At 35.8% G+C, this 23,707-nt stretch overlaps 2 protein-coding genes across 3 annotated transcripts; one reads left to right on the top strand and one right to left on the bottom strand.

Moving 5' to 3' along the window:
- The first annotated feature begins 3,853 nt into the window (after positions 1–3,853).
- LOC148851785 (DNA repair metallo-beta-lactamase family protein) lies at positions 3,854–12,406 on the top strand. 2 transcript variants are annotated; one of them, XM_088944275.1, is made up of 5 exons: positions 4,192–4,208; positions 4,308–4,413; positions 6,125–6,757; positions 10,464–10,675; positions 11,225–12,406. In XM_088944275.1, the coding sequence occupies exons 4-5, from the start codon at positions 10,472–10,474 to the stop codon at positions 12,356–12,358; spliced, it is 1,338 nt and encodes a 445-aa protein (XP_088800401.1). In that variant the 5' UTR covers positions 4,192–4,208; positions 4,308–4,413; positions 6,125–6,757; positions 10,464–10,471; the 3' UTR covers positions 12,359–12,406. The 2 variants fall into 2 exon arrangements, with proteins under 2 accessions (XP_088800400.1, XP_088800401.1); XM_088944274.1 differs by lacking the exon at positions 6,125–6,757 and having other exon boundaries at positions 3,854–4,208.
- Positions 12,407–12,554: 148 nt separating this feature from the next.
- On the bottom strand, positions 12,555–15,842 carry LOC148851784 (sequence-specific DNA binding transcription factor). Its single transcript, XM_088944276.1, has 5 exons — positions 15,462–15,842; positions 15,147–15,276; positions 14,787–14,987; positions 13,398–13,565; positions 12,555–13,172 (listed from the first exon to the last, which is right to left on the bottom strand). Exons 1-5 carry the CDS (start codon positions 15,593–15,595, stop codon positions 12,732–12,734), a joined length of 1,074 nt encoding a protein of 357 aa, XP_088800402.1. The 5' UTR covers positions 15,596–15,842; the 3' UTR covers positions 12,555–12,731.
- Positions 15,843–23,707: the final 7,865 nt, after the last annotated feature.

The following is a 23,707-nucleotide window of genomic DNA, read 5'->3' as shown; positions in this document are numbered from 1 at the left end:
ATTAATTATTTTAATAGTTAATTATTAAATAAATAATAAATAAACTACTTCAACAATTGATTATTTAGTTTTAATATCTATTTGAATGTTTAGACAATTAAAAATGAAGACTTAATATAATCATCCTAATTATAAAATAATTAAGATATTTTAATTATGTTAACTATTTAATTATGTAATTATAATTTTTATTTTATATTAGTATTTTTAAATAATTGTTAATTTATTTAATTACTTGAATAATAACTGATGATTGAAATGGTTATTGTAATTATTAAAATTAAAATAAATATTTTAAATAACAAAATTACTTTTACTTATTAAAATAATCAATTTAATATTCCATTGTTAAATAATCAATTTTAATAATCAAATAAAATTGATTATTAAAATAATCAATTTTAACCTTTGTTACCCAATCTTTAAGTCCAATTAAATAAACAGTGAGGGAACCTAAGCTACGAAGCATAAGGAGTCTGCAGTCTACAACCAAAGATCTACACACAAAGGAAGATCAATATTAACCTCCAGCAGACTCTCAACAACAATTTTGGAATCACCCTCAAGAGCGAATTGGAGACCATAGACCAATGGAACTTTCTGTGCTCTCCCATAGCAAAAATCACCACAATGGTCCTAAGTAATAATTCAATTCCTACTCCACCATGAAGAGTAGAGGAGGAAGCACCATCAAAGTTTAACAAATTGAGAAGTTGGTTTGCACCAATGAACTTGTATAGTAGAGGAGGGAGGAGCAAGATTGAAGACCGGAGAAGATCTGTAAGTTAAATGCTTTTGAAGCTCAGCCATGAATACCACCCTCAATGGTTCAAATCTTCTTTGCTCCATCACAGATTTACACTGCATCTTCTATATATGCCACATGAGGCCAATATTCTCATATTTTGTTATTTATGTTTTCTAATATAGGATCCATTTGGTTCATGGACAGGGCCAGAATTGGAATTGGAATCACCTATTCCTGACACTTGTTTGGTTCAGTAATGAATCAGAATCCGATGTTGGTTGTCACTGTTTGGTTCAATTTGAAACTGGAATCAGAATCAGCCAAATTTTCTAATTCTGCTCCTATTAAAAAAATCTCAAAACAACCCACTTATTATATATTTTCAACAAACACACATTGACAACCTGCTAACAAGTGCATGTATGGAGAAAATATTAAAAAAATGAATGATAATCAGAATTCGTGTTGGTAGCTGAGACAATCCGCCTAGAATGGGAATGGGAATCCCATTCCCGTCAACCAAACAATGGGAATCAGAATGGCCCATTCCGATTCTGATTCTAGGCTCCTATTCCCTCGAACCAAATTGACCCTAAATTTTGTTTGACACCCAATTGCTATGTTGTAAATTTAGATTATTATTTTATTTGATTTTATATAGAGATTTGTTATTTAATTTAAGCCATTAAATCAAGGGACTTAAAAACCACTAACTTTTTTTGGGGAGTGGTGGTAACTACCATTTGAATGGATAGAAACATGTTTAAGAAGTTTTTTGTTAGGAGTGGGAGTAAACCACTTTTAAGATGCTCTTTATTGATAAAATGCTTAAATCAAGCTTTATTTCTAAACAATATCTCAATTTATAGATCCTACATTATGTGAAATTAGCTTTTGATTTTATTTGTTCTTTCTTTTCAATGGATCCTACATTTGAATAGATAGACACTTGTTTGAGGAAAAAAAAGCTTTCATTTAAGAGTGAGAATAACTACTTCTAAAGAACCAATTGGTTGTTATGATGGAACTAATCTATCATCCATACGTGAAGTGTTGAGTATCCATGATCACCAACTCTAAGGCTCAGTTTGGAAGGAGTACAATTACAAATATGTAGAGTGCAAAACCTTATATTTTGTATGTATTTGCACTGTACATATTTGCATTTGTACTCCTTTCAAACTGAGCCTAAGTTTGGAAGGCTCAATTTGGAAAGAATACAAATACAAATTTATAGAGTGCAAAGCCTTGTATTTTATATGTATTTACTTTGTATATATTTGTATTTGTACTCCTTCCAAACTGATCCTAAGAGAGAAATTAGAGGCAAACCACACAGGCCTAATAACTAGACAAGAAAAAAGGATGATGGTTGCTCTCCACAGCATTCCTAGCAAATAAATTTGATTGATAACTAGGGGTGCAACTTGGGTGGGTCCAACTAAAGCCTGGGCCAATTCAGTCTGTAATTTTATATAGGCTGGGCTTGGTTCAGACTGACCTTATCCCAATCCAAGACCAGCCCAATAAGTAGACTTGGCAAAAAGTTGACCCAGCCTGTGAACCCAATCCAACCAACCCGAAAAAATAGGGTTAGGGTTTCATATTCAGCAACCTGAATATGAGAATGTCCTGACTCGACCTAACCTAGTGAAAACTGGGTTGGGTTGGGCCATGGGTCAACCCGTTGACCCAATTGTTATGTCTAATTGGGATTATTTATGCATTGTTAGAAGTTTCTACTATTTATTTTTTACTATTTAGTCTTTACTCTTTATTGTTTACTCTTTGAATTGTTAAATGTTCAAGTTTTTTAGTTTGTTTTTTAAATTTTAAGGTTAATTCTTTAATTTGGGTATTTTCACATATTTTTATTTATTTTTTAAAAGAGAAAATCTATAAAGTGGAAAAGACATGGTATAAAAAGAATTTTGACTAATCAAAACCCACCCATTAAGTTTGATAAATAAGACTTTATTGGCTACCATGTTTATGTTTCCAATTGATTGGTGAGACATTTTTTCAGATATCATATCTTTACCATATCATAGTTGACCCCTTTTTAAAATTTCAATTATTTTTTGGGTGAACCGAATTAACCCATGGGTCAATCCTAACCCGAACAATTAAGATTAGGGTCAAGCATTTAACAATCCAGCCTGAAGTTTAACCAACCCAAATCAACCCAAAGTGTCTTGACCCAACCCGAACCTTACCCACCCAACCTAACAGCCAGATCTACCGATAAAAGCCAGATCTACCGATAAAAGACATGTTTGACTGCATACATGTATATGTGTATAATTTTTTAATAAACTACAAATATATACATACATGTATCACAGTTTTTAGCATGGAATGATTGACAAACCTAAGCGTGGACCGAGTCCAAGCCCATTTCAAATTCATCAAATTTTGGCGCAAGCTAAGCTTTGATTGGATAATTCAAACTTTGACCTTAAACTTAATTGGGCTCCATCATTAAACCCAATTCTTAATGTTGGACTTGGTTGACATTAAAATCAGGGGTCTCAATGGTATTCGAACCGACTGATTTTGAATTCGAGATTCAACATAATCGAATCGAATTTGGATAATTCGAATATCTAATTGGTCAAATTTGGATATCCTATTCATACCCAATAATTAATCATATATGAATTCGGATATGATCTAATTTGATTTGATAAATATCCAAATTCGAGCAATTATTTAATTCTTATATATAATATATAAATTTTTTAAATGTTTTACATAATTTATATATATAATAATTAAATTATATAAATAATTTATATATTTATATACTTTATATAAATAAAAATATTTATTTTATATATTTATTAATTATCTAAAATAATTAATTAATCAAATCGAATATTCAAATATTTAATTAAATTCAAATTCAAATATTAATTTTTAATATTCATCGGATATTGAATCGAATTAAATTTTTTAATGAAATTCGAATTCAAATATTCGATTGGAATTCGATCGGATTGGAATTTGATCGGACCGTGGATTGGATTTGAATTCGAACAACATTATTAGGGATATTATGTCATTAAACATGAGGGTATTTAGAAACCATCGCAAAGCGGTATTCTCCTCATTTCCCTCCCCTGTTAAACACAAACTCCCGATTATTTCCCTTCCTTGCAAGAGAAGCTTACAGCTTTCAACTTTTTTTGAAGTTGTTTACCTTACATCTCTGTTTCTCTCTCTTCGCATCTCATCATCACTCCACTACAATCTTTGAAACGGAGAGAGAATGACAATAGAGATGCCCAAAGGCCTTCCTTTCTCTGTGGATACGTGGACACCGTCATCGAAGAAGAAGAGACATCATTTCCTCACTCACGCCCACAAAGACCACTCCACTGGAATTACTCTCTATTCCTCTTACCCAATTTATTGTACCCATTTAACCAAAACTTTGGTTCTTCAACAATTCCCTCAGGTTTTCTTTCTCCTCCTGTATTTGTGGCATACCTATTTGATTGATGTTCTTATTGTCTTCTAAATTATTCCGAAACTGGGTTGCTTAATTGTTTTGCAGCTCGACGATTCTTTGTTTGTTTGTATCGAGATTGGTCAGTCGGTGGTTATTGATGACCCGGATGGAGCTTTTTCCGTTACGGCTTTTGATGCCAATCATTGCCCTGGTACCTTTTTTCCCTAAATGTTTATTAATGTATTCATTATTTTCTTGTTATTTGTTTGCTTTTGTTTTTGTGGTTTGGAGGAAACTCTGCAACATTTTACATGCGATGTTGTCCGTTGCTTCCAGTTGGACCTTAAGTGTTTTTCTATCCTGATTATCTTTGCCGCTTTGATTATGTTTTTATGAAGATTTACTGCTGTGGGTACTGGGTAGATTATTTGCAAATACTGTTGTTGGTAGGTTATTTGCAAGTACCGGTCCTGTTTAGTTTTTAAGGCTTTAATTTTCGTTCATACTTTTGGTTTGGTAAACTACCATATTCTAGCCATCATGTTATTTTTCCACCTTTCTGCTGAGATTGTGGCTCATCTTTCTTTCCGGTTGTTTTCCCACTATATTCTGAAGTTCAGTAGTGTTTCTTTTTGTATAACAAAACTTTGAACTGATTTTGGCTTATGAGACTCCTAGAAGGCTTTTGAGATTATATTAGTTGTCTTTTTCAGGCTTCTGGTCAAGAGACATGTTTATGTAGGAGGCAATTTGAACCGATGCTTCAATATTCATTTCAAAACTTGGCATTTCTATTTCATACAATTTAAATTAACCAGGACTAATTACAAGTTATATATTCTCTGTCCTAACAAAATGGTTGAACTTACACCCCTCTAGAAATCATCACAATTTTAAATGAAGGTCGAGAGATTGGGTCTTTGTAGTTCTAACACATGATGGGGCTCCTACTAGCAGTGGCTTGTCTACAGGTCATGACCCAAATGTCTTCTTTTGAAGACTCAGTCTGGTCTGAATTTTCCCTTGTTGGCCTTACAAAAAGATTCCATGCTTTTCCTAGCTTCAATCATTGTTGTGGACTTCATTTTTGGTGATCCCATGTGATTGAACTCACCCCATAAGACTGAACTCTAATTTTGCCTCAAAGTGCCTGAGCATTCTCTCATCCCTTTATTTGTGAATCTAAGGGATCCCACATAGACCATGTGCATTGATTTCATATTTGTTACTGTAAGTATGGACCATTATGGGAATGGGGTATTGAGTGGAAAAGGGTTATGGCCATTTCCTTTCTTTCATTTTATTGCTCTGTGTTATTCCTTGGTTCTTCATGAATGAAGGCAAAAAAGAGATTCTCAGGACCATAATGATGCCTCTGGCTGGATTGGCGTGTTAATGCCTTTTTATGAGTGATCATACGTTGGATTTTGCAGAGAATTTCCAAGACTGGTCTCCATGTTGTCTTTTGTGTTTGTTATGATGTTACAATGTAAAATGCTTTCAATAGGTTGTTGAAGTTGTGACTTCTTCAGTTGTGTTTGCCTTAGGGTAGGTTTTTTTTTTGTGTGTCATACATCCATAGGAATGTGTTTCAACTAATCACATTCTATTGGGACTTTTGAGATCGTTTTAGTGGTTTGCTTAGGCTTATGGTAAAGAGGAACATCAATAAATGAAGTTAAGAGCTCATTTTAGTTCCTGTTTTATTCTTCATGTCAGAATTTGATATCACCTATACTATTATAAATCAGATACTTGCCTTGGTTTTGGTGCAGGTCATAAAATGTTAAATTTGATTGTATAACCTGAACTTATATTTGTACTCTTTATTTGCACACGTGCATAGCACATTCCCTCACACTAGCTGTTCATAAAATCTATATTATGTGCAGCAACAAAATAGTCATGCCTTTTTTCCACAGGAGAAGAAGGCTTATTGCTAAGAAGACGCTAGATACTATGTTGCACCAAGCTGAAGCTGAAGTCAAATGGAGGCAAAGAGCTCGGGCAATGTGGCTGAAAGCAGGTGTTAATAATACTGCTTTTTTCCACAAGATGGCCAATGCAAGAGAGAGTTAATTCTATTCAAAAGTTGAAGGTAGAAGGAAAGGTAGTACTAGATGAGGAAGACAGCAGATGCTTTTATTTATTTCTATAAAGAGTTGTTGAAGGAACCTTGCAAGAGAAGACCAAGACTGGATGGTTTGATCTTTAATTGTTTGACTGAGGTGTAGGTTTCAGAACTGGAAAAACCCTTCTCATAAGAAGAGGTAAAGAAGGTTATAGAAGATTTGGAAGGGGAGAAGGCACTGGGCCCGGATGGTTTCACATTATTGTTTTTTAAGAAGTTCTGGGAGCTCTTTAAAACAGATTTGCTAAGGGTTTTGGCGGAATTCCATGATTCTGCTGCCCTCGAGAGAAGCTTAAATGCTACTTTTATATCACTGATGCCCAAGAAGAAAGGAGCAAATGAGCTGAAAGATTTTAGGCCAATCAGCTTGGTTGGAAGTGTCTACAAGATCCTATCTAAAATTCTGGCCACCAGATTAAGGAAGGTGATGGATTCTTTAATCTCTAAGTACCAAGGGTAGGGGTGCTCATGGTTCAGTTAACCGAACTGTGGGCTAATTTTTGAAACTGAACCGGGGCTACCAGTTTTTGGAAAACCGGTAACCAAAACCGAACCGAAGCCGATCGGTTAACCGGTTGACCGGTTTGGTTAACTGTAAACCGTCAGTTTTTTGGTTTTTTATTATTTACAATATTTATTATAGAAAAATATATAAGCATATAATAAAATACTAGAAATATGTATATAATATTATATTTTAAACAATAAATAATAAATTATATATTACAAAATATATATATATATATATATATATTTATATATAATGCATATTTGTTAATTTATAATGTATAGAAAATATAAAATATATAATATAAACATACATAATATATATAAATATATGTATACCGGTTAGTTCAATTAACTGCTGGTTTTCTATTTTGGTTAACCGAAACTGAACCTACCGGTTTGGTTAATCGAATTTTCGATTCAGTTTCGGTTGGTTCGTTTTTTTTTTATCACCCCTAACCAAGGGATATTTGTCCACAACAAGCACATTCAGGATGTAGTTCTCATAGCTAATGAACTATTAAACTCAAGAATAAGAGGTGGAGAAAGTGGTATAATCTGCAAAAGTGACTTAGAAAAGGCTTATGACCATGTTAACTGGTCTTTCTTGGATTATTTGTTGAAAATAATGCACTTTGGCTCCAAGTGGAGAAATTGGATAAAGGTCTGCTACTCAACCCCTAGATTCTCAGTGCTTGTAAATGGGATTGCTAAAGGAAACCCCATTGTCTCCTTTTCTCTTTCTAATAGCAATGGAAGGTTTAAGCAAGTTGGTAGATAGAGCTGTGGAGAGGGAGCTGCTGGAAGGCTTTCAGGTGAAGCCCAATGGGTTTCCATTCCAATTCTACAATATGCTGGTGACACTCTCTTCTTTTGCAAGGCTTCAGAGGAGCAAGTTCTGAATTTGAAGTACATTCTTTACTGGTTTGAGATTATTTCAAGTCTGAATGTAAACCTAGAAAAAAGTGAGATAATAGCTGTGGGTGATGTTTATAACATCCAGGGTATGGCAGACTTGTTAGGCTGCAAGGTCGGTCAGCTGCCATCAAATTATTTAGGGTTGCCTCTGGGAGCCAAATGCAATTCAAAAACCATTTGGAATCCAATAATAGAAAGAATGGATCAGAAATTGGTCGCTTGGAAAGCAAGGTATCTCTCCAAAGGTGGAAAGGTAGCACTTATCAAGAGTGCCCTAGCAAGCTTGCCTACGTACTTCATGACTCTATTTCCTACCCCTTCGGAAGTGGCAGAGATTTTAGAAAAAAAGATGAGAGACTTTTTTGTGAGTGGGATGGAAGGATTCACATAAATATCATCATGTTAACTGGGGTCAGATTTGTAAACCCCTATCTCAACTTCTCAAGGGGGGTTGGGGTTAAGGAGATTAAAATCCTTCAATCTAGCTCTACTAGTAAGTTGGCTATGGAGGTTTGCTGCTGAACCTGACAACCTATGGAGAATAGTAATATCAGAAAAATACGGGCTGGATAAAAGTGGTTGGGGTAGTGGTCCACCCATGTCAACCTATGGATGCAGTCTGTGGAAAGGTATATGCAAAGCTTAGAACTTTTTCAGAAGGGAAGTTAGATTTAAAGTTGGGAATTGGAGAAGGATTAAGTTTTGGTTGGATGCTTGGACGGGAGAATTCCCTTAAGGATATGTTTCCTACCCTGTTCAATTTGGCTGAAGATAAAGAAGCAGTGGTAGCATATTCATTTGTGTTAAGGGATACTGCTTTTTGCTGGGCTCCAACCTTTAGAAGGGACTTCAATGATTGGGAGATTCAGAAGGTGGCGAAGATCTTGGTTTTGCTTCAGTCCCAGGTTTTGAATTTGCAGACTGGGGATGCACTAGTGTGGAAAGGGAACAAAAGTGGGGAGTTTTCAGTCAAATCCTTCTACAACGCCATAAGGGGAGGTTTTGAAACCCCCTTTCCAAGATGGGCCATTTGGGGGACAGTAGCTCCCTCCAAAGTAGAGTTTATTGCATGGGGGGCAGCCTTGGAGAAATGTCTCACCAAAGAGAAGCTGGTAAGAAAAGGTTTTAACTGCAGACCTGAGGTGTAGCTTCTGTGGTGGGGAAACAGAATCAGTAAACCATTTGTTCTTACACTGCATTTTTGCCTGAGATCTGGTGCCATTTCTTAAGAAGTCTGAAGGTAAGCTGGTGTATGCCAGCCTCAGTTAAAGCCTGCTTGGAGGCTTGGCAGATCTGAGGGATGACTAAGAAAGGAAAGATTTGTTGATCTTAAAACCTCTAAAGTCGTCAATTTGGCTGTAGGTTTTGTTAGAAGTTGGTTGTCTATACTTACTGAATTTAAAGGGGATACATCTGATTGTAATTTTTTGAGGATGGACTTTTTTTTTGAGGTCCTTCTTTTTGGTGTGTACAGCTTCTCATTGTACAAAGGACCTTTACATCAATACAATGATACTTTACCTTTCCTAAAAAAAAAAAAAAATAACCAAAACATTCATGCCTTCATTTCTCCAGTACAAGATCAGAGATATTGAACCGGGTCTCCTTTAGGGTCTAATAGTCAGTCATGACATGAAGAATCAGCTTTGGGTCCAGCCCATGCTATTGAATTCAAAGGTTGGGCTGCATTTGGCTCATTTATAGGTCTTGGTTCATGGGCATGGCTCTTGAAAACCCAGACCGATTTGCGCTTTCCCTGTTAATTCCTTACTTCTTCAACCTCTATATTTTGATGGAGCTTCATGTTGAACTTCCAATCATGAAACTAAACTCTCTTTCTTCAGATGGCCTGAAGGTTCTTCCTCACTCCTTAGGTGAGTAAGGGGAGGAATCTTAGAACATTGAAGAATCAACCCAGGTCCTTTAAAACCATAGTAGAAAGAATTTGGGGGAAGCTTTTTCATCTCTTTTTTCTTATTGGAAAATTTGAGACATCTCTTTCCATTTAGTGTTGTTGTATAGCACCTATACCCTATCTGCTCTATCATGGGCTGTGTATACTGTGTAACTCTTGGAAGTCTTTCCCAGTCTTTAATACAATTACTAGATAGAACAAGGAAAAGAGAAGGATAATGTTGTTATTTTGGTCCTGCCACTTCATGTTTCTTGATGATCAATGATTACATATTATTGTACTGCTCAGTTAATGAATTTATAAAACAACTTGTAAGTCCCACTAAAAAATAAATCATATAGACACCCCAAATAATAATATGCTGTTTAATCTGATTAAATCTCATTTTCAACTCAATGTGATGCTTTGGCTGCAGTTCTCATTTGTTTTTCTTTTTCATTTTAATTCTAATGTCATCTCCGTCTTTTGTTCAATTCTTATTCTCTTTTTGGAACTATAAACTAAATTATACTTGGTGTTTGTCCATAAAGAACTGTTTGATTCACTTCCACTTATTAAAGAAAATGATATATTCGGGATTGGGGAAGTTAGAATGTTGCAAAAAAAAGGAAGAAGATATAAGAATATGCTTACCTTTTTGGAAGCAAATCCTTTGTGCAAGTTAGTTGGTATAACTTGAGGTATAATACACTCCACATGCATATAGTTGTTTATGTTTTAATTTGCATAAACAATCTAGAATGATACTTGAGTGGATGATCTTCTTTTTTCATGGACTTGTAATCTTCAGGAGCTGTCATGTTCTTGTTTGAAGGCAACTATGGAAATATCCTTCACACAGGAGATTGCAGGCTCACCCTTGAGTGTCTTCAAAATCTACCAGAAAAATACATAGGAAAGAAAGGAAGAGAACCCAGGTGCCGGCTTGACTATGTTTTCCTTGATTGTACATTTGGGAAGTTCTCCTTACAGATTCCAAACAAGCATTCGGCAATTCAACAGGTACTCCAGTTTGGACAAACTTGAAACACCATATTGTTACATTTCTTTTCATGCTTTCAGCTATTATATGCTTTTTCTTAGAGTAGCTATTATATGCTATTACATGTATCTAGATGTTGTAAGAACCTAATTAGTAGAAGGAAAATGTGATTGATTTTAATTAGTTGTACAGTGTCAATTCTACCATGCAACTCTCCAAGTAGATAAAAACCTAATTGGTAGAAGGAAAATGTAATGGTTTTTAATTGGATGTACAGTGTCAATTCTACCATACAAGGTTCCAAGCAGATACTATGTTTATCCAGGAAACTGGACTACTTGAGAAGGATGTAGAGTTTTAATGTCAATTAAATGTTCCTAGTCAGTTTTTATGTTTTTTAATCTTGAATTTTATATTATTTTAATTTTCGCTATTACTACTACTAGTATATTTTCAAAATGTCATTCTTTTAGTTTATTTGCTTAGAGGTGTTAGTGTGGTTTACAAGTTGGTTTCACACGGTGTTAAACCAAGTCCATGTAACACTTGTATTGGTATGTATGAAGCAGGTGATCAATTGCATTTGGAAGCACCCAGATGCTCCTGTGGTGTACCTGGCATGCGATCTTCTTGGTCAGGAAGACATACTTGTGGAGGTATCCAGAACATTTGGGTCCAAGATATATGTCAACAAGGTTACAAGTGCAGAATATTTCCAAGCACTCACGCTCATAGCTCCTAATATTCTATGTGAAGATGAGTCTTCTCGCTTCCAGTTGTTCGAAGGATTTCCTAAATTATATGAAAGAGCAAAAGCAAAGCTCATAGAAGCCCAAACTAAATCCCAGCCTGAGCCTGTTATTATTCGACCATCTGCACAGTGGTATGCTTGTGAAGAAGAGACTTTAGAACCTAAAAAGCAAAGAAAGCAGAGATTCAAGGAGGCGGAGAGGGATTCATTTGGTGTTTGGCATGTATGTTACTCTATGCACTCATCTCGAGAAGAGTTGGAATGGGCTTTGCAACTAATGCATCCTAAGAGGGTTGTTTCAACAACCCCAAGTTGTCGGGCTATGGAGTTGCCTTATGTTAAGAACAACTGTTTTGGTGCTCTTGTAATGCCAAATGATCCTTTATGGAATATTCTGGACATTAATACAGAAGAGGGATCCACTTCCCCAAAAGCTTCTACTTTTTCACAAGTCCCCGTTGAGGGTGACATCTCCTTTTCTGCAGTTAAAGGACAGTTACCAGATTTTGCAGAATCCAAGCAGTTACGCTTAAAGAGTCTGCCTACCAAGCAGATAGATCTTTGCTTGAATTTGTCTCCCCCCAGCACAACATCATCCATCACATTGTTTGGAAGAGCAAGACTTGGCCGCAGAGAGTCTGATGTTCTGTTCCAAGAAGAGAAAACTGTCTCTACCAAAATTGATCCTTCTCCCATTGTAATCACTGAAAGAGAACAAGAATCATCCTTGCAAGAGTCTGGTGTTCTTGAATTACAATTAGAGAAACTAGAGGAAAGTGAAGTGAAGATGGAAAAGAGGTTCCCTCACTCTCGCAGCGGACCATCAAATGACTTGAGTGAAAGTTTGAGGAAGCTTTACAGATCCATGAGAGTTCCAGTGCCTCAACCTCTTCCATCACTAGTGGAACTTATGGATGGCAAAAAACGAGCCAAGAGGAGGATCCATTTTTAGTCCTACTGGCTACAGCTTGAATAAAGATGAGCATGAGAATCTTTTACATTCTTGTGATTGTTATGGTGGAGACGTCTAACTGTATATAATGGCTTACCTGAGGTGTTAAAGTTCAATTGCATGGCAAAATGGCATACACGAAGATTCAGAGAGAGATTCTCATGCTTCAGTTTGTACACTTATGTGTACAAACAAATTTGGTCAAAAAGAACGCGAACATGGTTCAGTTTTATATTTGAGTGCATTTAGAAACAAACTCGGCCCCTATTTTAAATACAATAATGTCAGAAAAAAAACAAATTTATTTGGTGCAATAGTAGGCTTGCTTACTTTGTATTTCAAGTATACATTTCACTGAACCAAAATCAGTCGCTCAAAATGAATAGTCCTTCAAATCCGCCTTCAGGTCAACCAGTTCCATGTCAGCAATGCATTCTTCTGCAGATAGGGGAGGAAGTTGTCTGGCCTTGCGCCTCATGTTATGCTTGTGCCAGTCACTTTTGAAGTGTTCCCTGTACTGCTTCGCATCCCCCACTAATGCATTGCATGTGTTACACTTGTTCTGCTTGACCTCCCCTTCGGCATTCCCATTTCCAGTGGAAATTTTTTGTTTCTCTAATTTCTCGCTCAGTTGTGCCACAGAATCAATTTGCTCCTTTGCATGGCTTGATGGAATGTCCTCATGATCATCATAGTTATCAACGTGGGTATCCCCTTCAACATGCACTGAAACAGCGAGTATGTCCAATCTTCCCTGCAGAGTCCGCACATAGCCATCACAGTCTCGGAATAAACTAGGTTCCAGTTCACAAACCTGCAACAAGAAATAAGAAGGTTGAACACTGCAAGTTGAGTAAGGAAATGTCTTGTGATTAAGGTTTAGTTGAGTTGAGTTGAATATCATCAACCAGAGCTTTGTCCCTTTTGGTTAGCGCCTTAGCGGTGTCAGGTACGTATTGTGAAATGAGTTTTACTATTATAAGTTGATGCAGTACTTCTTTTCAAAGCATACGGACCGGACCTCACTCCTCAGACTTACCACAGACAGCTGATTCCCAGACTCATCTTTTGAAACAATGCTGGCATTGCAGGCATTGAGCTTATCCATAATAGAAGAAAAGTTTTTCTCTAGTACCGTGAGCCGTATTCTCATTGGGGATCGTTTAATGGGGAAGTGTTTCTGAAGTTCATGAATAACTTCCAGGGCCTGTAGAAGATAGCCATAAAAATAGTAAAAAGATGATGAAGGAGAAAAAGACAAGTAAATTGGAATAATGCAAACACCAATATACCATAGTACCATCCTCAACATGCAGCGTGTCCATGCAATAATGGATGACCCAAGTCCAAAAGGTGGACCAAGCCTCAAATGCCACAATAAAACATAAAAAAGAGAAAGGAAAGCTGAAAACCAAATAAATAAGCCTTGAGAGCACAGACAATCCTACAAACATGAGAAATTGATAGAAATCATCGTCCACAGCCTCACCCTTACCAAGGCCATTGGTAGATTTTGGCTTTCACTAAAACAATGCATATTCTCTCTAATGTAATGTACCAGAACTCCAGCTCCAAAAAGAATGTGCAATATCCTCAGGAATAGAAAATAGTTTCATAAAAAAAATGAAACAAATAAACATAACCATAAGACCAAATAAGCAATGCTTCTGCTCATTTAAAAAAAAAAGAAAAAAAAAACTTTATGCTCATCATCCCCTAGTTAAAAATATAGTACTACTTTGTAAATGTTTGAACTTAACTGTAATCAGTTTTGGGTAGTGGTGGTGTGGTAATGAGAAGACAACAAACATGCTTTTTATAAATAAATATGTATAAAAATAAGATATCAGATTTACGATGACTAGGGTGATAAGATAAAGGAACATGTACAAAAACAAAGAGGTATCTACTATTAAAAGACTACAAATTACACATATATTCTACAAACACAACAATTTTTGCCAGTACATTGGCAGAATCAATAGCCAATCCATAACCAAGGAATCAAAATCCATACATGATCAAGAAAAGAGCCATAAATTGGGAATGGATTATTTTCCGTTTACACATTCATTTTTCATCTGGGCAACCTTTATTTTTTCCATTTTAGATCAGCATCAAGCTAGGTAACCTGTTAAAGGCAAGAATGCAAGATACTGATAAATGAGGGTTCAGAATGCATTACTCGGTTATGTGAAAAAACTACAATAATTCAGAGTCATTATCAGCATCATCATCCATGCCTTATCCCAATCCGTTCTATTTAAAGCCATATCCACAAAGTCCACAATTCAAAGTGTTTTTTTGGGGTGAGTGCAATGTTTGCAGTTTCTCTTCACTTACTTTAGGTGCACAGACCCAAGACTATACTTATACAGATTGGGAGTGGGGGGTTAGAGAAGAAAATTAGAGTAGCAGAGACAATCACCTGTTTCTTCGAGCTGCTATGAGGATCAACTGCAAAATGAATTTCATGCATAAGCCGTTCAATCATGCTAATGGTATAAGGGCGTTGAGTTTCGGGGTTTATGGTCTTCTGCATGACTATAGTTGCGATATCCCGGAATTGACTTGATAGCTGAGACTCCCTTTCCTTCCCTGCAACTTGAAGCTCTCCCTTTTTCAAAATCTGCAGCCCACAGAATTATTAGTTAAAACGCATGTTTTATGAAACAATTCACTCTTTACGAATTAAGCCTAAAGCTTTAGCAGAACTTGCAAAACATAAAATTTCCAAATGGAAATGGAATGAATGGAAAACGCTAAATAGAAAGACTATTTGGCCAACCTCTAAGCATATCTCCGTCTGATTGTCAGTCCCAAAGGCCGCGATCAAATCTTTCGACTTGGCAAGAACTCCTTTTGAGACATTCGAATAAACAGTCTGAGACTGCAAAACTTCATCCAAATCCTTCTCTCTGTACCAATAAATTAAAAGAAAAAAAAAAAAAACACATCTTTTTCAGTTCTTGTTTATCATTCCAAAAGCTCTAAGTGCTTTACCAAATTCTGTAATAACAATCAAAATGAACAGGGGCTAAACTACAAAACACACTGCACCGCAATAAACAAACAAGGGTTTCGGGAAGAGAGGAGGGCTTACACGCCAGAACGCCATGAGAGGACCTTGTTCTTGTAGCAGGCGATCTCGAATCGCATTCCATGCTTCTTCAGACGAACCACCGCCACGTTCGTCAATCTCTTCTGCCCTATCGGCTGAACCAATGACTTCGACATCTCTCTCTCTCTCTCTCTCTCTCTCAATCCAAAACCATGAAACTTTTCACAGAGAGAAACTATATAGAAGACGTTTTGTTACTTGCCGTCGCGTCCCTTCGATTCGATTAAGAACTTCTGTCTCTGTTCTATCCCCCCTCTTAACCTTCTAAGAACTTCTTGTTGTTCTATTGTGTCGTTTCAATTTTTCCATGGGTAAATTACAAAGACCCCTGTACTTTTCTTTTGCGATAAGACCCTTCAAACTTTTACATTGGGACAAATATCCCTCAGTTGTTAAATTAGATGACGGAAAACTTTAAATTACCAAAATATCCCATTAAATTTTCACTATTTTCTTTTTTTTGTCATTTTCTCTTAAAAGTGGGATGTCCATGAAAAATCAAACCGAACGGAGAAAATTAAATTGCAAAATGTGGTTAATTGAATCGATCGATTCGGTTTCAATTCAGACTTTTTGAAAAACCGAAGGACCAATTTAATTTTCGGTTAACCTACAAAAAACCGGCAGTTAATCAAACCGACTGGTATATATATATTTAATATATGTCACATATTTTATATTTTCTATGTATTATATATAAATATATATTCATTATACATATAAATATATACTTATATTATATTTATAATGATCTATTTATAAATATATTATATATTTTTAAAATATTTATAATATATTATATATCATTTATTATTTATAATATAAAATTATACATATATTTATATAATATATATTATAAATATAATAAACTGAAAAACCAAAGATCCGGACCGGTCAAAAATTAAAACCAGCGGACTGCTTAACCGATAGTACCAGTTCAGTTTCGACTTAGCTAAATGAAAAAACTGGTACCACCGATTCAATTTACAAAAATGGGCCATGGTTCGATTAACCAAACTGTAAACACCCCTACTTAAAACTCTCCAACCTTGAATTCCACTTACAGTGCGTTGATCATGTCTATATCTCCAAGAAGCTACCCATGCCTTTGCCAAGAACAGCTCCCTCCCAGCAAAATCCTTACCTCACCTTTCCTTGCAGCTATTATTTTTCTAAGAACTACTCATTCTTGAACTCCTCAATCTATATCTGTAATACCCAGGTGAGAAAATCATCAGTTTTCGTTGCTAAAGCATTCGCTACTAAATCTGATCCATTGAAAGCAGATGGCGGAGGTGAAGGTGGATATGCAGAAGAACAGTACAGGGAGTATGAGTTGAAGTTTGCAGCCATATGGGTTAAAGATTGCAAAAGTTTGAGACGGTGGAACTGGGACGTTCCAGTATTTTGGGGACAAAATACTCGCTACCAGGTTTTATTTGCTTGTGAATTGCATTTCCAACCAAAATCATCATGATTTTTCATTTTTTATTCTTTACAAAATTTGGTCCAAAGGAGTTTATTCAAATATATATTAATGGATTTGCGATCTGCTACTTGTTATGAGCTTTGTTATTTGTGGTTTTTGTTTTGAAGTCATTCCCAATTCTTCAACTCAGAATTCATGGACATGGTCTTTATACACACTTTAGTACATCAGTTGTATGTCTTGATGGAAATTCACCTCCAAACACAGAAAGCCTTTGGCATGTGGTAATATCCCACAAAACGTGCATTTGATCACCAGAATTGGTTATTAGGTGAGTATCTTCATCTGGAATATACTGACATGAACATACGTAACCCTTATGCCCGGTTAACATCCTTACTGGTAAATTCCCATCCTTGTCAAATGGAGAGTTCAAATTGAAGATAAAGCAGGCACTATCAACACCACCACATGGAACAGACTCTGACCATTTCGGGAAAAAGCACATGCCATGACCCATGCACATGGTATCTTAATAGCATGAGTTTTCTGGCTTATTAAAGCATTCTGATAGATAGAGAAATGACTTCTAAACATAAAAGAATCATCATAGGAGCATTTAAGCTCTAAAAATGAATTAAAATAAGTAAACATAGACCTTGAGCTATTGAGGTAAAATTGGCATCCATGGTTCTATTTCAGAGTTAGAGACCTTCAAAAACACCTCCTTGGCTTTGTCACTTTCTCTTTTACTCTTCTCTACAAGAAATCGAACCGAAGAACACTTTTCTACTTGTTGAACTACAAAACTGAAAATAAAGCACAAGGGAGGCTCTTCTCTCTAGTCACAATTGCTCTCAACCGATGGATGATTGTGTGTGTGTGTGTGTGTGTGTATGGAGTTCTATTTATAGAACCCAAACCGCCTAAAGAGGGGTCTTCCTTCATGGTTAAGGAATTGCAAAAACCAGAGGCTCCATCAACCTCTGTTTTACAAACCATTAAATCCGAAACCATGTTGTCCCTCTCTCAATGGGAGCCTTAGGTGGGCTTCTAGAATAGCTTGCCATTTCAGCAATTAGCTCCAGACAGACACTATGGGTCCCGGTTTCTGATTCACCTCAAGCCACTATGAACTTGTTGAATGAGTTCTAACAATCTCCCACTTGGTTGAGATGAATCTTTCTATTTAACTTTATATGGCCATCAATGACCCAGTATGGTAAACCTAAGGGTATCCGAATCCATTCAATTGAAACGACTATCCCCACATCATCAAAGTCACTTGAGTTCTCTCAATTTGACTCAAGACTATCAATGGTTATAGAGGTTAGCAAAACCAACATGAACAAACTGCATACAATGGTTAGAAAACCTAAGCACAGTGCACATATCTTTGTCTTATGTTATGTGTATACACTTAAATTGAGAGAAAAATAGAGATATATTTATCAGAATTAATAACTTTATTGTGATCACATACAATGGTGTCAATAAAAACCATCATACCCAATATAAATCCAATTTATCAAAACTGTCCACTAACCCTATGCGCACTACATGCTCCAAAAAGAGCTTGGGTGGAAGTCCTTTCTCTAATGGATCAACCAACATGAGTGTAGAACTAATATGTTCTATTGATACAATCTAATCCTAAACCCTTTTCCCTCATAATGAGGTACTTGATGTCTCGACCCTATTCTTGTCTTGTTATTCTTTGAGAAAAATACGACAACAACATTATCACAATAAATCCTCATTGATCTCTGTATAGAGTCCACTACTCGAAGACCTGAGATAAAATTATGCAACCATATGGCATGATTGGTTGGTTCATAACAGGCTATGAATTTTGCTTCCATAGTAGATGAAGTAGTTCTTGTAGTTTGTTTTGTACTTCTTCATGAAATAAGCCCTCCTATCATCATGAAGATATAACTAGAGGTATATGCACGAGTATCCCGACATCCGGCAAAGTCAGAATCTATATACCCTATTACTTCTAAGTTTTTTGAGTGCTTATAAGTGAGCATATAATTCTTAGTCCCTTGCAAATAGCGCATGACTTTCTTGGCTGCCTTCCAATGATCGATACCGGGATTCTTTTGGTATCTTCCAAGCATACCAACTATAAATGCTATATCAGGACGGGTACATGCATCTACATAATTAAGACTTTCCACGGCCAATGCATAGGGAATGTTGTTCATTTGCTCTTGCTCTAACTGGATCTTAGGGCATTGAAGCAAAATAAATTTATCTCCTTTTACCACATTGGCAGCAATACTACCACAATTTTACATGTTAAACCCTTTAAGTACTTTTTCTCTATATGCTTTTTAGGATAAATCCAAGATACTACGAGCCCGATCTCAAAAAATCTGAATGCCTAAAACATAAGAGGCTTCACCAAGATCCTTCATATCAAAATTGTTTGATAAAAACCTTTTGGACTCGTGTAACATTGCAAGATTATTACTAACAAGTAAGATATCATCAACATATAAGGTTAAGATGATGTAATTGCTCCCACTAACCTTTAGGTATATACATTGGTCAATAATATTTTCCTTAAGTCCATAATTACACAAAATATTATAGAATTTTAGGTATCATTGCCAAGATGCCTACTTTAGTCCATAAATGGATTTTTTTAATTTACAGATTAAACCTTTCTTCCATTCTACTTCAAAACCTTCCGGTTGTTGCATGTAAACTTCTTGTAGACCTCCGTTTAGAAATGTTGTCTTGACATCTATCTAGTGTAGTTCTAGATCAAAATGAGCAACTAGGGCCATGACTATCCCAAATGGGTCATTCTTTGATAATGGAGAGAAGGTTTGTATAGTCTATTCCTTATTTTTAAGTGTATTCTTTTGCAATGATGTGAGCTTTATATCTTTCAATGTTTCCGTCTTGTTTAGTTTTAAAAGCCAATTATAGCCTATTGGCTTGACTCTTTCAAGAAGAATTTGGGAATTCTTCATAGCTTCTGACTAATAAGTTGATTCCTTTAAGTTGATGGCCTAGTAAATGATATAGGATCATTTTCCAAATTCAACTCATGCTCACACTCATTTAAATAGATTTCATAGTCATTTGATATTGTCGATCTCTAGACTCTTTGAGATCTTCTTAGTGTGATTTATTTTTCTAGTGTTGTATTTTCAGCAATTTCATTATTTTGGACACATTGTATATTAGTCTCAAGAGTTTTAATTGGTACACCTCTTTCCTGTATGATTGGTACAGGTATGATCACCGGATTTTCTTGAACGATGATCTGCCTAGATCCAGAACCCCACTAGAATTCCCAAATTTAGAAATTTGGCTTGCCTACATTCCACAATTCTAGTATTCAAAGTAGGGCAAAAGAATCTGTAACCCTTAGATCTTTTAGGGTAACCAACAAAATAACCACTAATTGTTTTGGGATCATGTTTACCTTATTGCAAATTATGTACTTTTACATCAACTGGACAACCCCAAATACGCAAATATCCCAATTTGGGTCTCTTACCAATCCACAATTCATTTGGAAAATTAAGGATTATTTTATTAGGAACCTTGTTGAGAATATGTACAGCTACAATTGTCTTTAAGGCTTCTCCCCACAAATTCTCAAGTAACTTGAATTATACAACATACTTCTTACCATATCCATGAGAGTACGATTTTGTCACTCTACTATTCCATTCTACTCAAGTCTACCTATTATTCCAAAGGCCAAGGCACTTTGGCCTATTTTGATGTATCTACCATAATATTCACTTCATATATTAGACTATATACTTTTGATCTTCTTATAGATTTGATTTTCAACTTTTGTCTTGAAGATCTTAAAAACATCAAGTGTTTCTAATTTTTCATGAATCAAATACATGGAACTGTATTTGCAAAAAATCATCTATAAAGGTAATGAAGTATATATGTCCTCCTATAGTAGAAGTAGGGAAGAGTCCACAAATATCTATATGTATTGCTTCTAGTAACCCTATACATCTTGTGGCTCCCACCCTTTTATTGGTCTTAGTGAATTTTCCCTTTATGCAATCCACACATATGTCAAAGTCAGAATAGTCTAGTAAATTGATGACTCCATCTTTTGTGAGACATTCCATTCTTTCTTTAGAAATGTGGCCTAATCTTTTATGCCACAGAATGGATGAATCATCATAATCTTATAAAGATTTCCACATAACACACTACACCCAACTTTAATGGAATTATGGAGTAAAGTGAAACTTTTGTTCTTAAGCTTAAATTCAAAGCCTGAGGAATCAAGTTTAGGAATTGGAATTAGATTTGTCTTAAATATAAGTACATATAGTGTATCTACTTAGTCTGGATGAAAGTTGGTATCCAAAATGAGACAATATGTCCCTATTGCTTCAACATCTATCTCTATTCCATAGCCAACAGCTATGGTGCATTCCCCCTTATGCAGTCGTCGGCTTGTCAAAAAGCATTGAAAGAAACTATGACATGAGTTGTAGCGTCTGTATCCACCCACCAAGTATTAGATGGTGTGCTAACAAAAAATGATTCAGAAAACAAAAAGGCAAAATTCTTACCTTTCTTTTCGAGCCATGCCGCATATTTGCAGTTACGGCATTTTCTTTGCCCTTCCTTTGACCTTTCCTCCTGAAATGTCTCTTATGTGCTCCAGTGGTTAGGTGAGCACTTTCAAGCATTTCACTTTTAAGCCTTTTTTCTTCTTGAACACACATAGCAATTAGCTCGCTCATTTTCCATTTCTCTTTCTATGTATTATAGTTGATTTTAAATGGACCAAATTGTACAGGAAGAGAAGTCATGATGAATTGCACCAGGAAACCTTCAAATATTTCTATATCCATTCCTTTTACCTAGTTCGCCATGTCACTCATTTTCATAATGTGCTCACATACCCCATTGCGACCATCGTATTTCATGGTGATCATTTTGATCATAAGGGTACTTGCTAATGTTTTTTGTGGAGTCAGAGCAAAATGTTCTTATACTTCCTTTAAATAATCCATTGTGTTTTCCTTTTCAGGAATTGCACCACAAATTGCAATGGAAATGGTGTTTCTTATGATCATGAGACTCATGCAATTAGAACGTTCACACTTTTCATAAAGTGCCTTTTGCTCACCAATACTGGCACCAGTGATTTCAGCGAGTTTGTCTATTCTAATTGCAAAGTCAATATCCATGCACCCTAGAACAATTATAATATGGTCTTTCCACTTGTTAAAGTTTGTACCAACTAATATTTCAATGCTAGATAAGTAACTAATTACCATTGTTGGATTAACAACTACAAGTTTTAGAATAAATGCACAAAAATGTCATGTCACATAAAACACACATATCAATAATCTAACTCAAAATGGAGTAATCATCAGCTAAATTTCATAATGACCATTGCATAATCATGATTATGTATTGACCCAAGATCGATGCAGAATATCATTCATCTGTTGGGTTGAATGATAATTCTACAAATGATTTCAATGGTCCAGACTAATTAAGTAATTCCGTTGGTTGGATAAGCCCATCACTGTTGGGTTACGAGTTTTCCCAAATAGAACCCCTTATTTAGTCTTTCCATCCCACTAACTATTCAAAGTGTGTCCTTCCATTGGGTCAACCCGTTGCCCATCATAGTTAGGTGCAAATACATGATTCATTTATGGAGGAGAGCCTCACAAAAATACCCCAAATAAAGACAATATATATGCATAATAATCATTATCACATGCCTTTTCAAGTGAGCAAATAACAGGCATTTCAAATTATGCAAAACTACAAAAAAAAAAAAAACTAGCAGAATAATTGCTAACCATAATGAAATAGGCATATCTATAGGTTAGTTTTGAATGACATTTTGGAAAATAATAGAAAATATGGTCCTCTATGATCCCTCCAAATTTCAGTTCAATCCAAGGTTAGAAACCCTATAACCGGCTTCCAAAAGTTATCAATATGATAATGAACCGGTGGGGGCCCACAAAATTTCACACGCAAGAGAGTTTTTATGATAATGATCAGTCAATGAACTGGTACAATATCTCCTTATCCAAAGAGAGTTTTTATTTAAAATTTCACACGCAAGAGGGTCTTAGGGTCTAGTGGGGGCCCACAAAATTTCAGCCAAATCGGAGGTCAAAAACCCCTTTAATAGATAGAGAGATGACTTCTAAACATGAAAGGATCATCATAAGAGCATTCTAAGCTCTAGAAGCGAACTGAAATAAGTAAACACCGACCTTGAGCTATTGAGGTAAAACTGGCATCCATAGCTCTATTCTGGCATTAAAGACCTTCAGAAACACCTCCTTGGCTTTGTCACTTTCTCTTTTACTCTTCTCTACAAGAAACCGAATCGGAGAACCCTTTTCTCCTTGCTGAACTACAAAACTGAAAAACAGAGCACAAGGGAGACTCTTCTCTCTAGTCACGGTTTCTCTCAACCAATGGATGATTTGTGTGTGTGTGTGTGTTGGGGAGGAGGGGTTATTTATAGAGCCCAAACCGCCTAGAAAGAGGCCTTCCTTCATGGTTAAGGAATTGCAAAAATCAGAGGCTCCATCAACCTTTGTTTTACAAACCAATAAATCTGAAACCATGCTCTCCCTCTCTTAGTAGAAGCCTTAGGTGGGCTTCCAGAACAACTTGCCATTTCAGTAGCTAGCTCTAGGCACTACTGGGTCCCAATTTTTTATTCACCTCAAACCACTATGAACTTGTTGAATGAGTTCTAACACATTCCACAAAATTAACCTCCCATCTTGTGATGTATTGACAATTCAAT

This window comes from Nelumbo lutea, chromosome 5 (assembly GCF_056320005.1).
Source record: "Nelumbo lutea isolate HS-2025 chromosome 5, American lotus-T2T, whole genome shotgun sequence".
NCBI lineage: Eukaryota > Viridiplantae > Streptophyta > Magnoliopsida > Proteales > Nelumbonaceae > Nelumbo > Nelumbo lutea.
The sequence above is the reverse complement of the archived record's forward strand: the minus strand, read 5'-3'. Positions and strand labels throughout refer to the sequence as shown.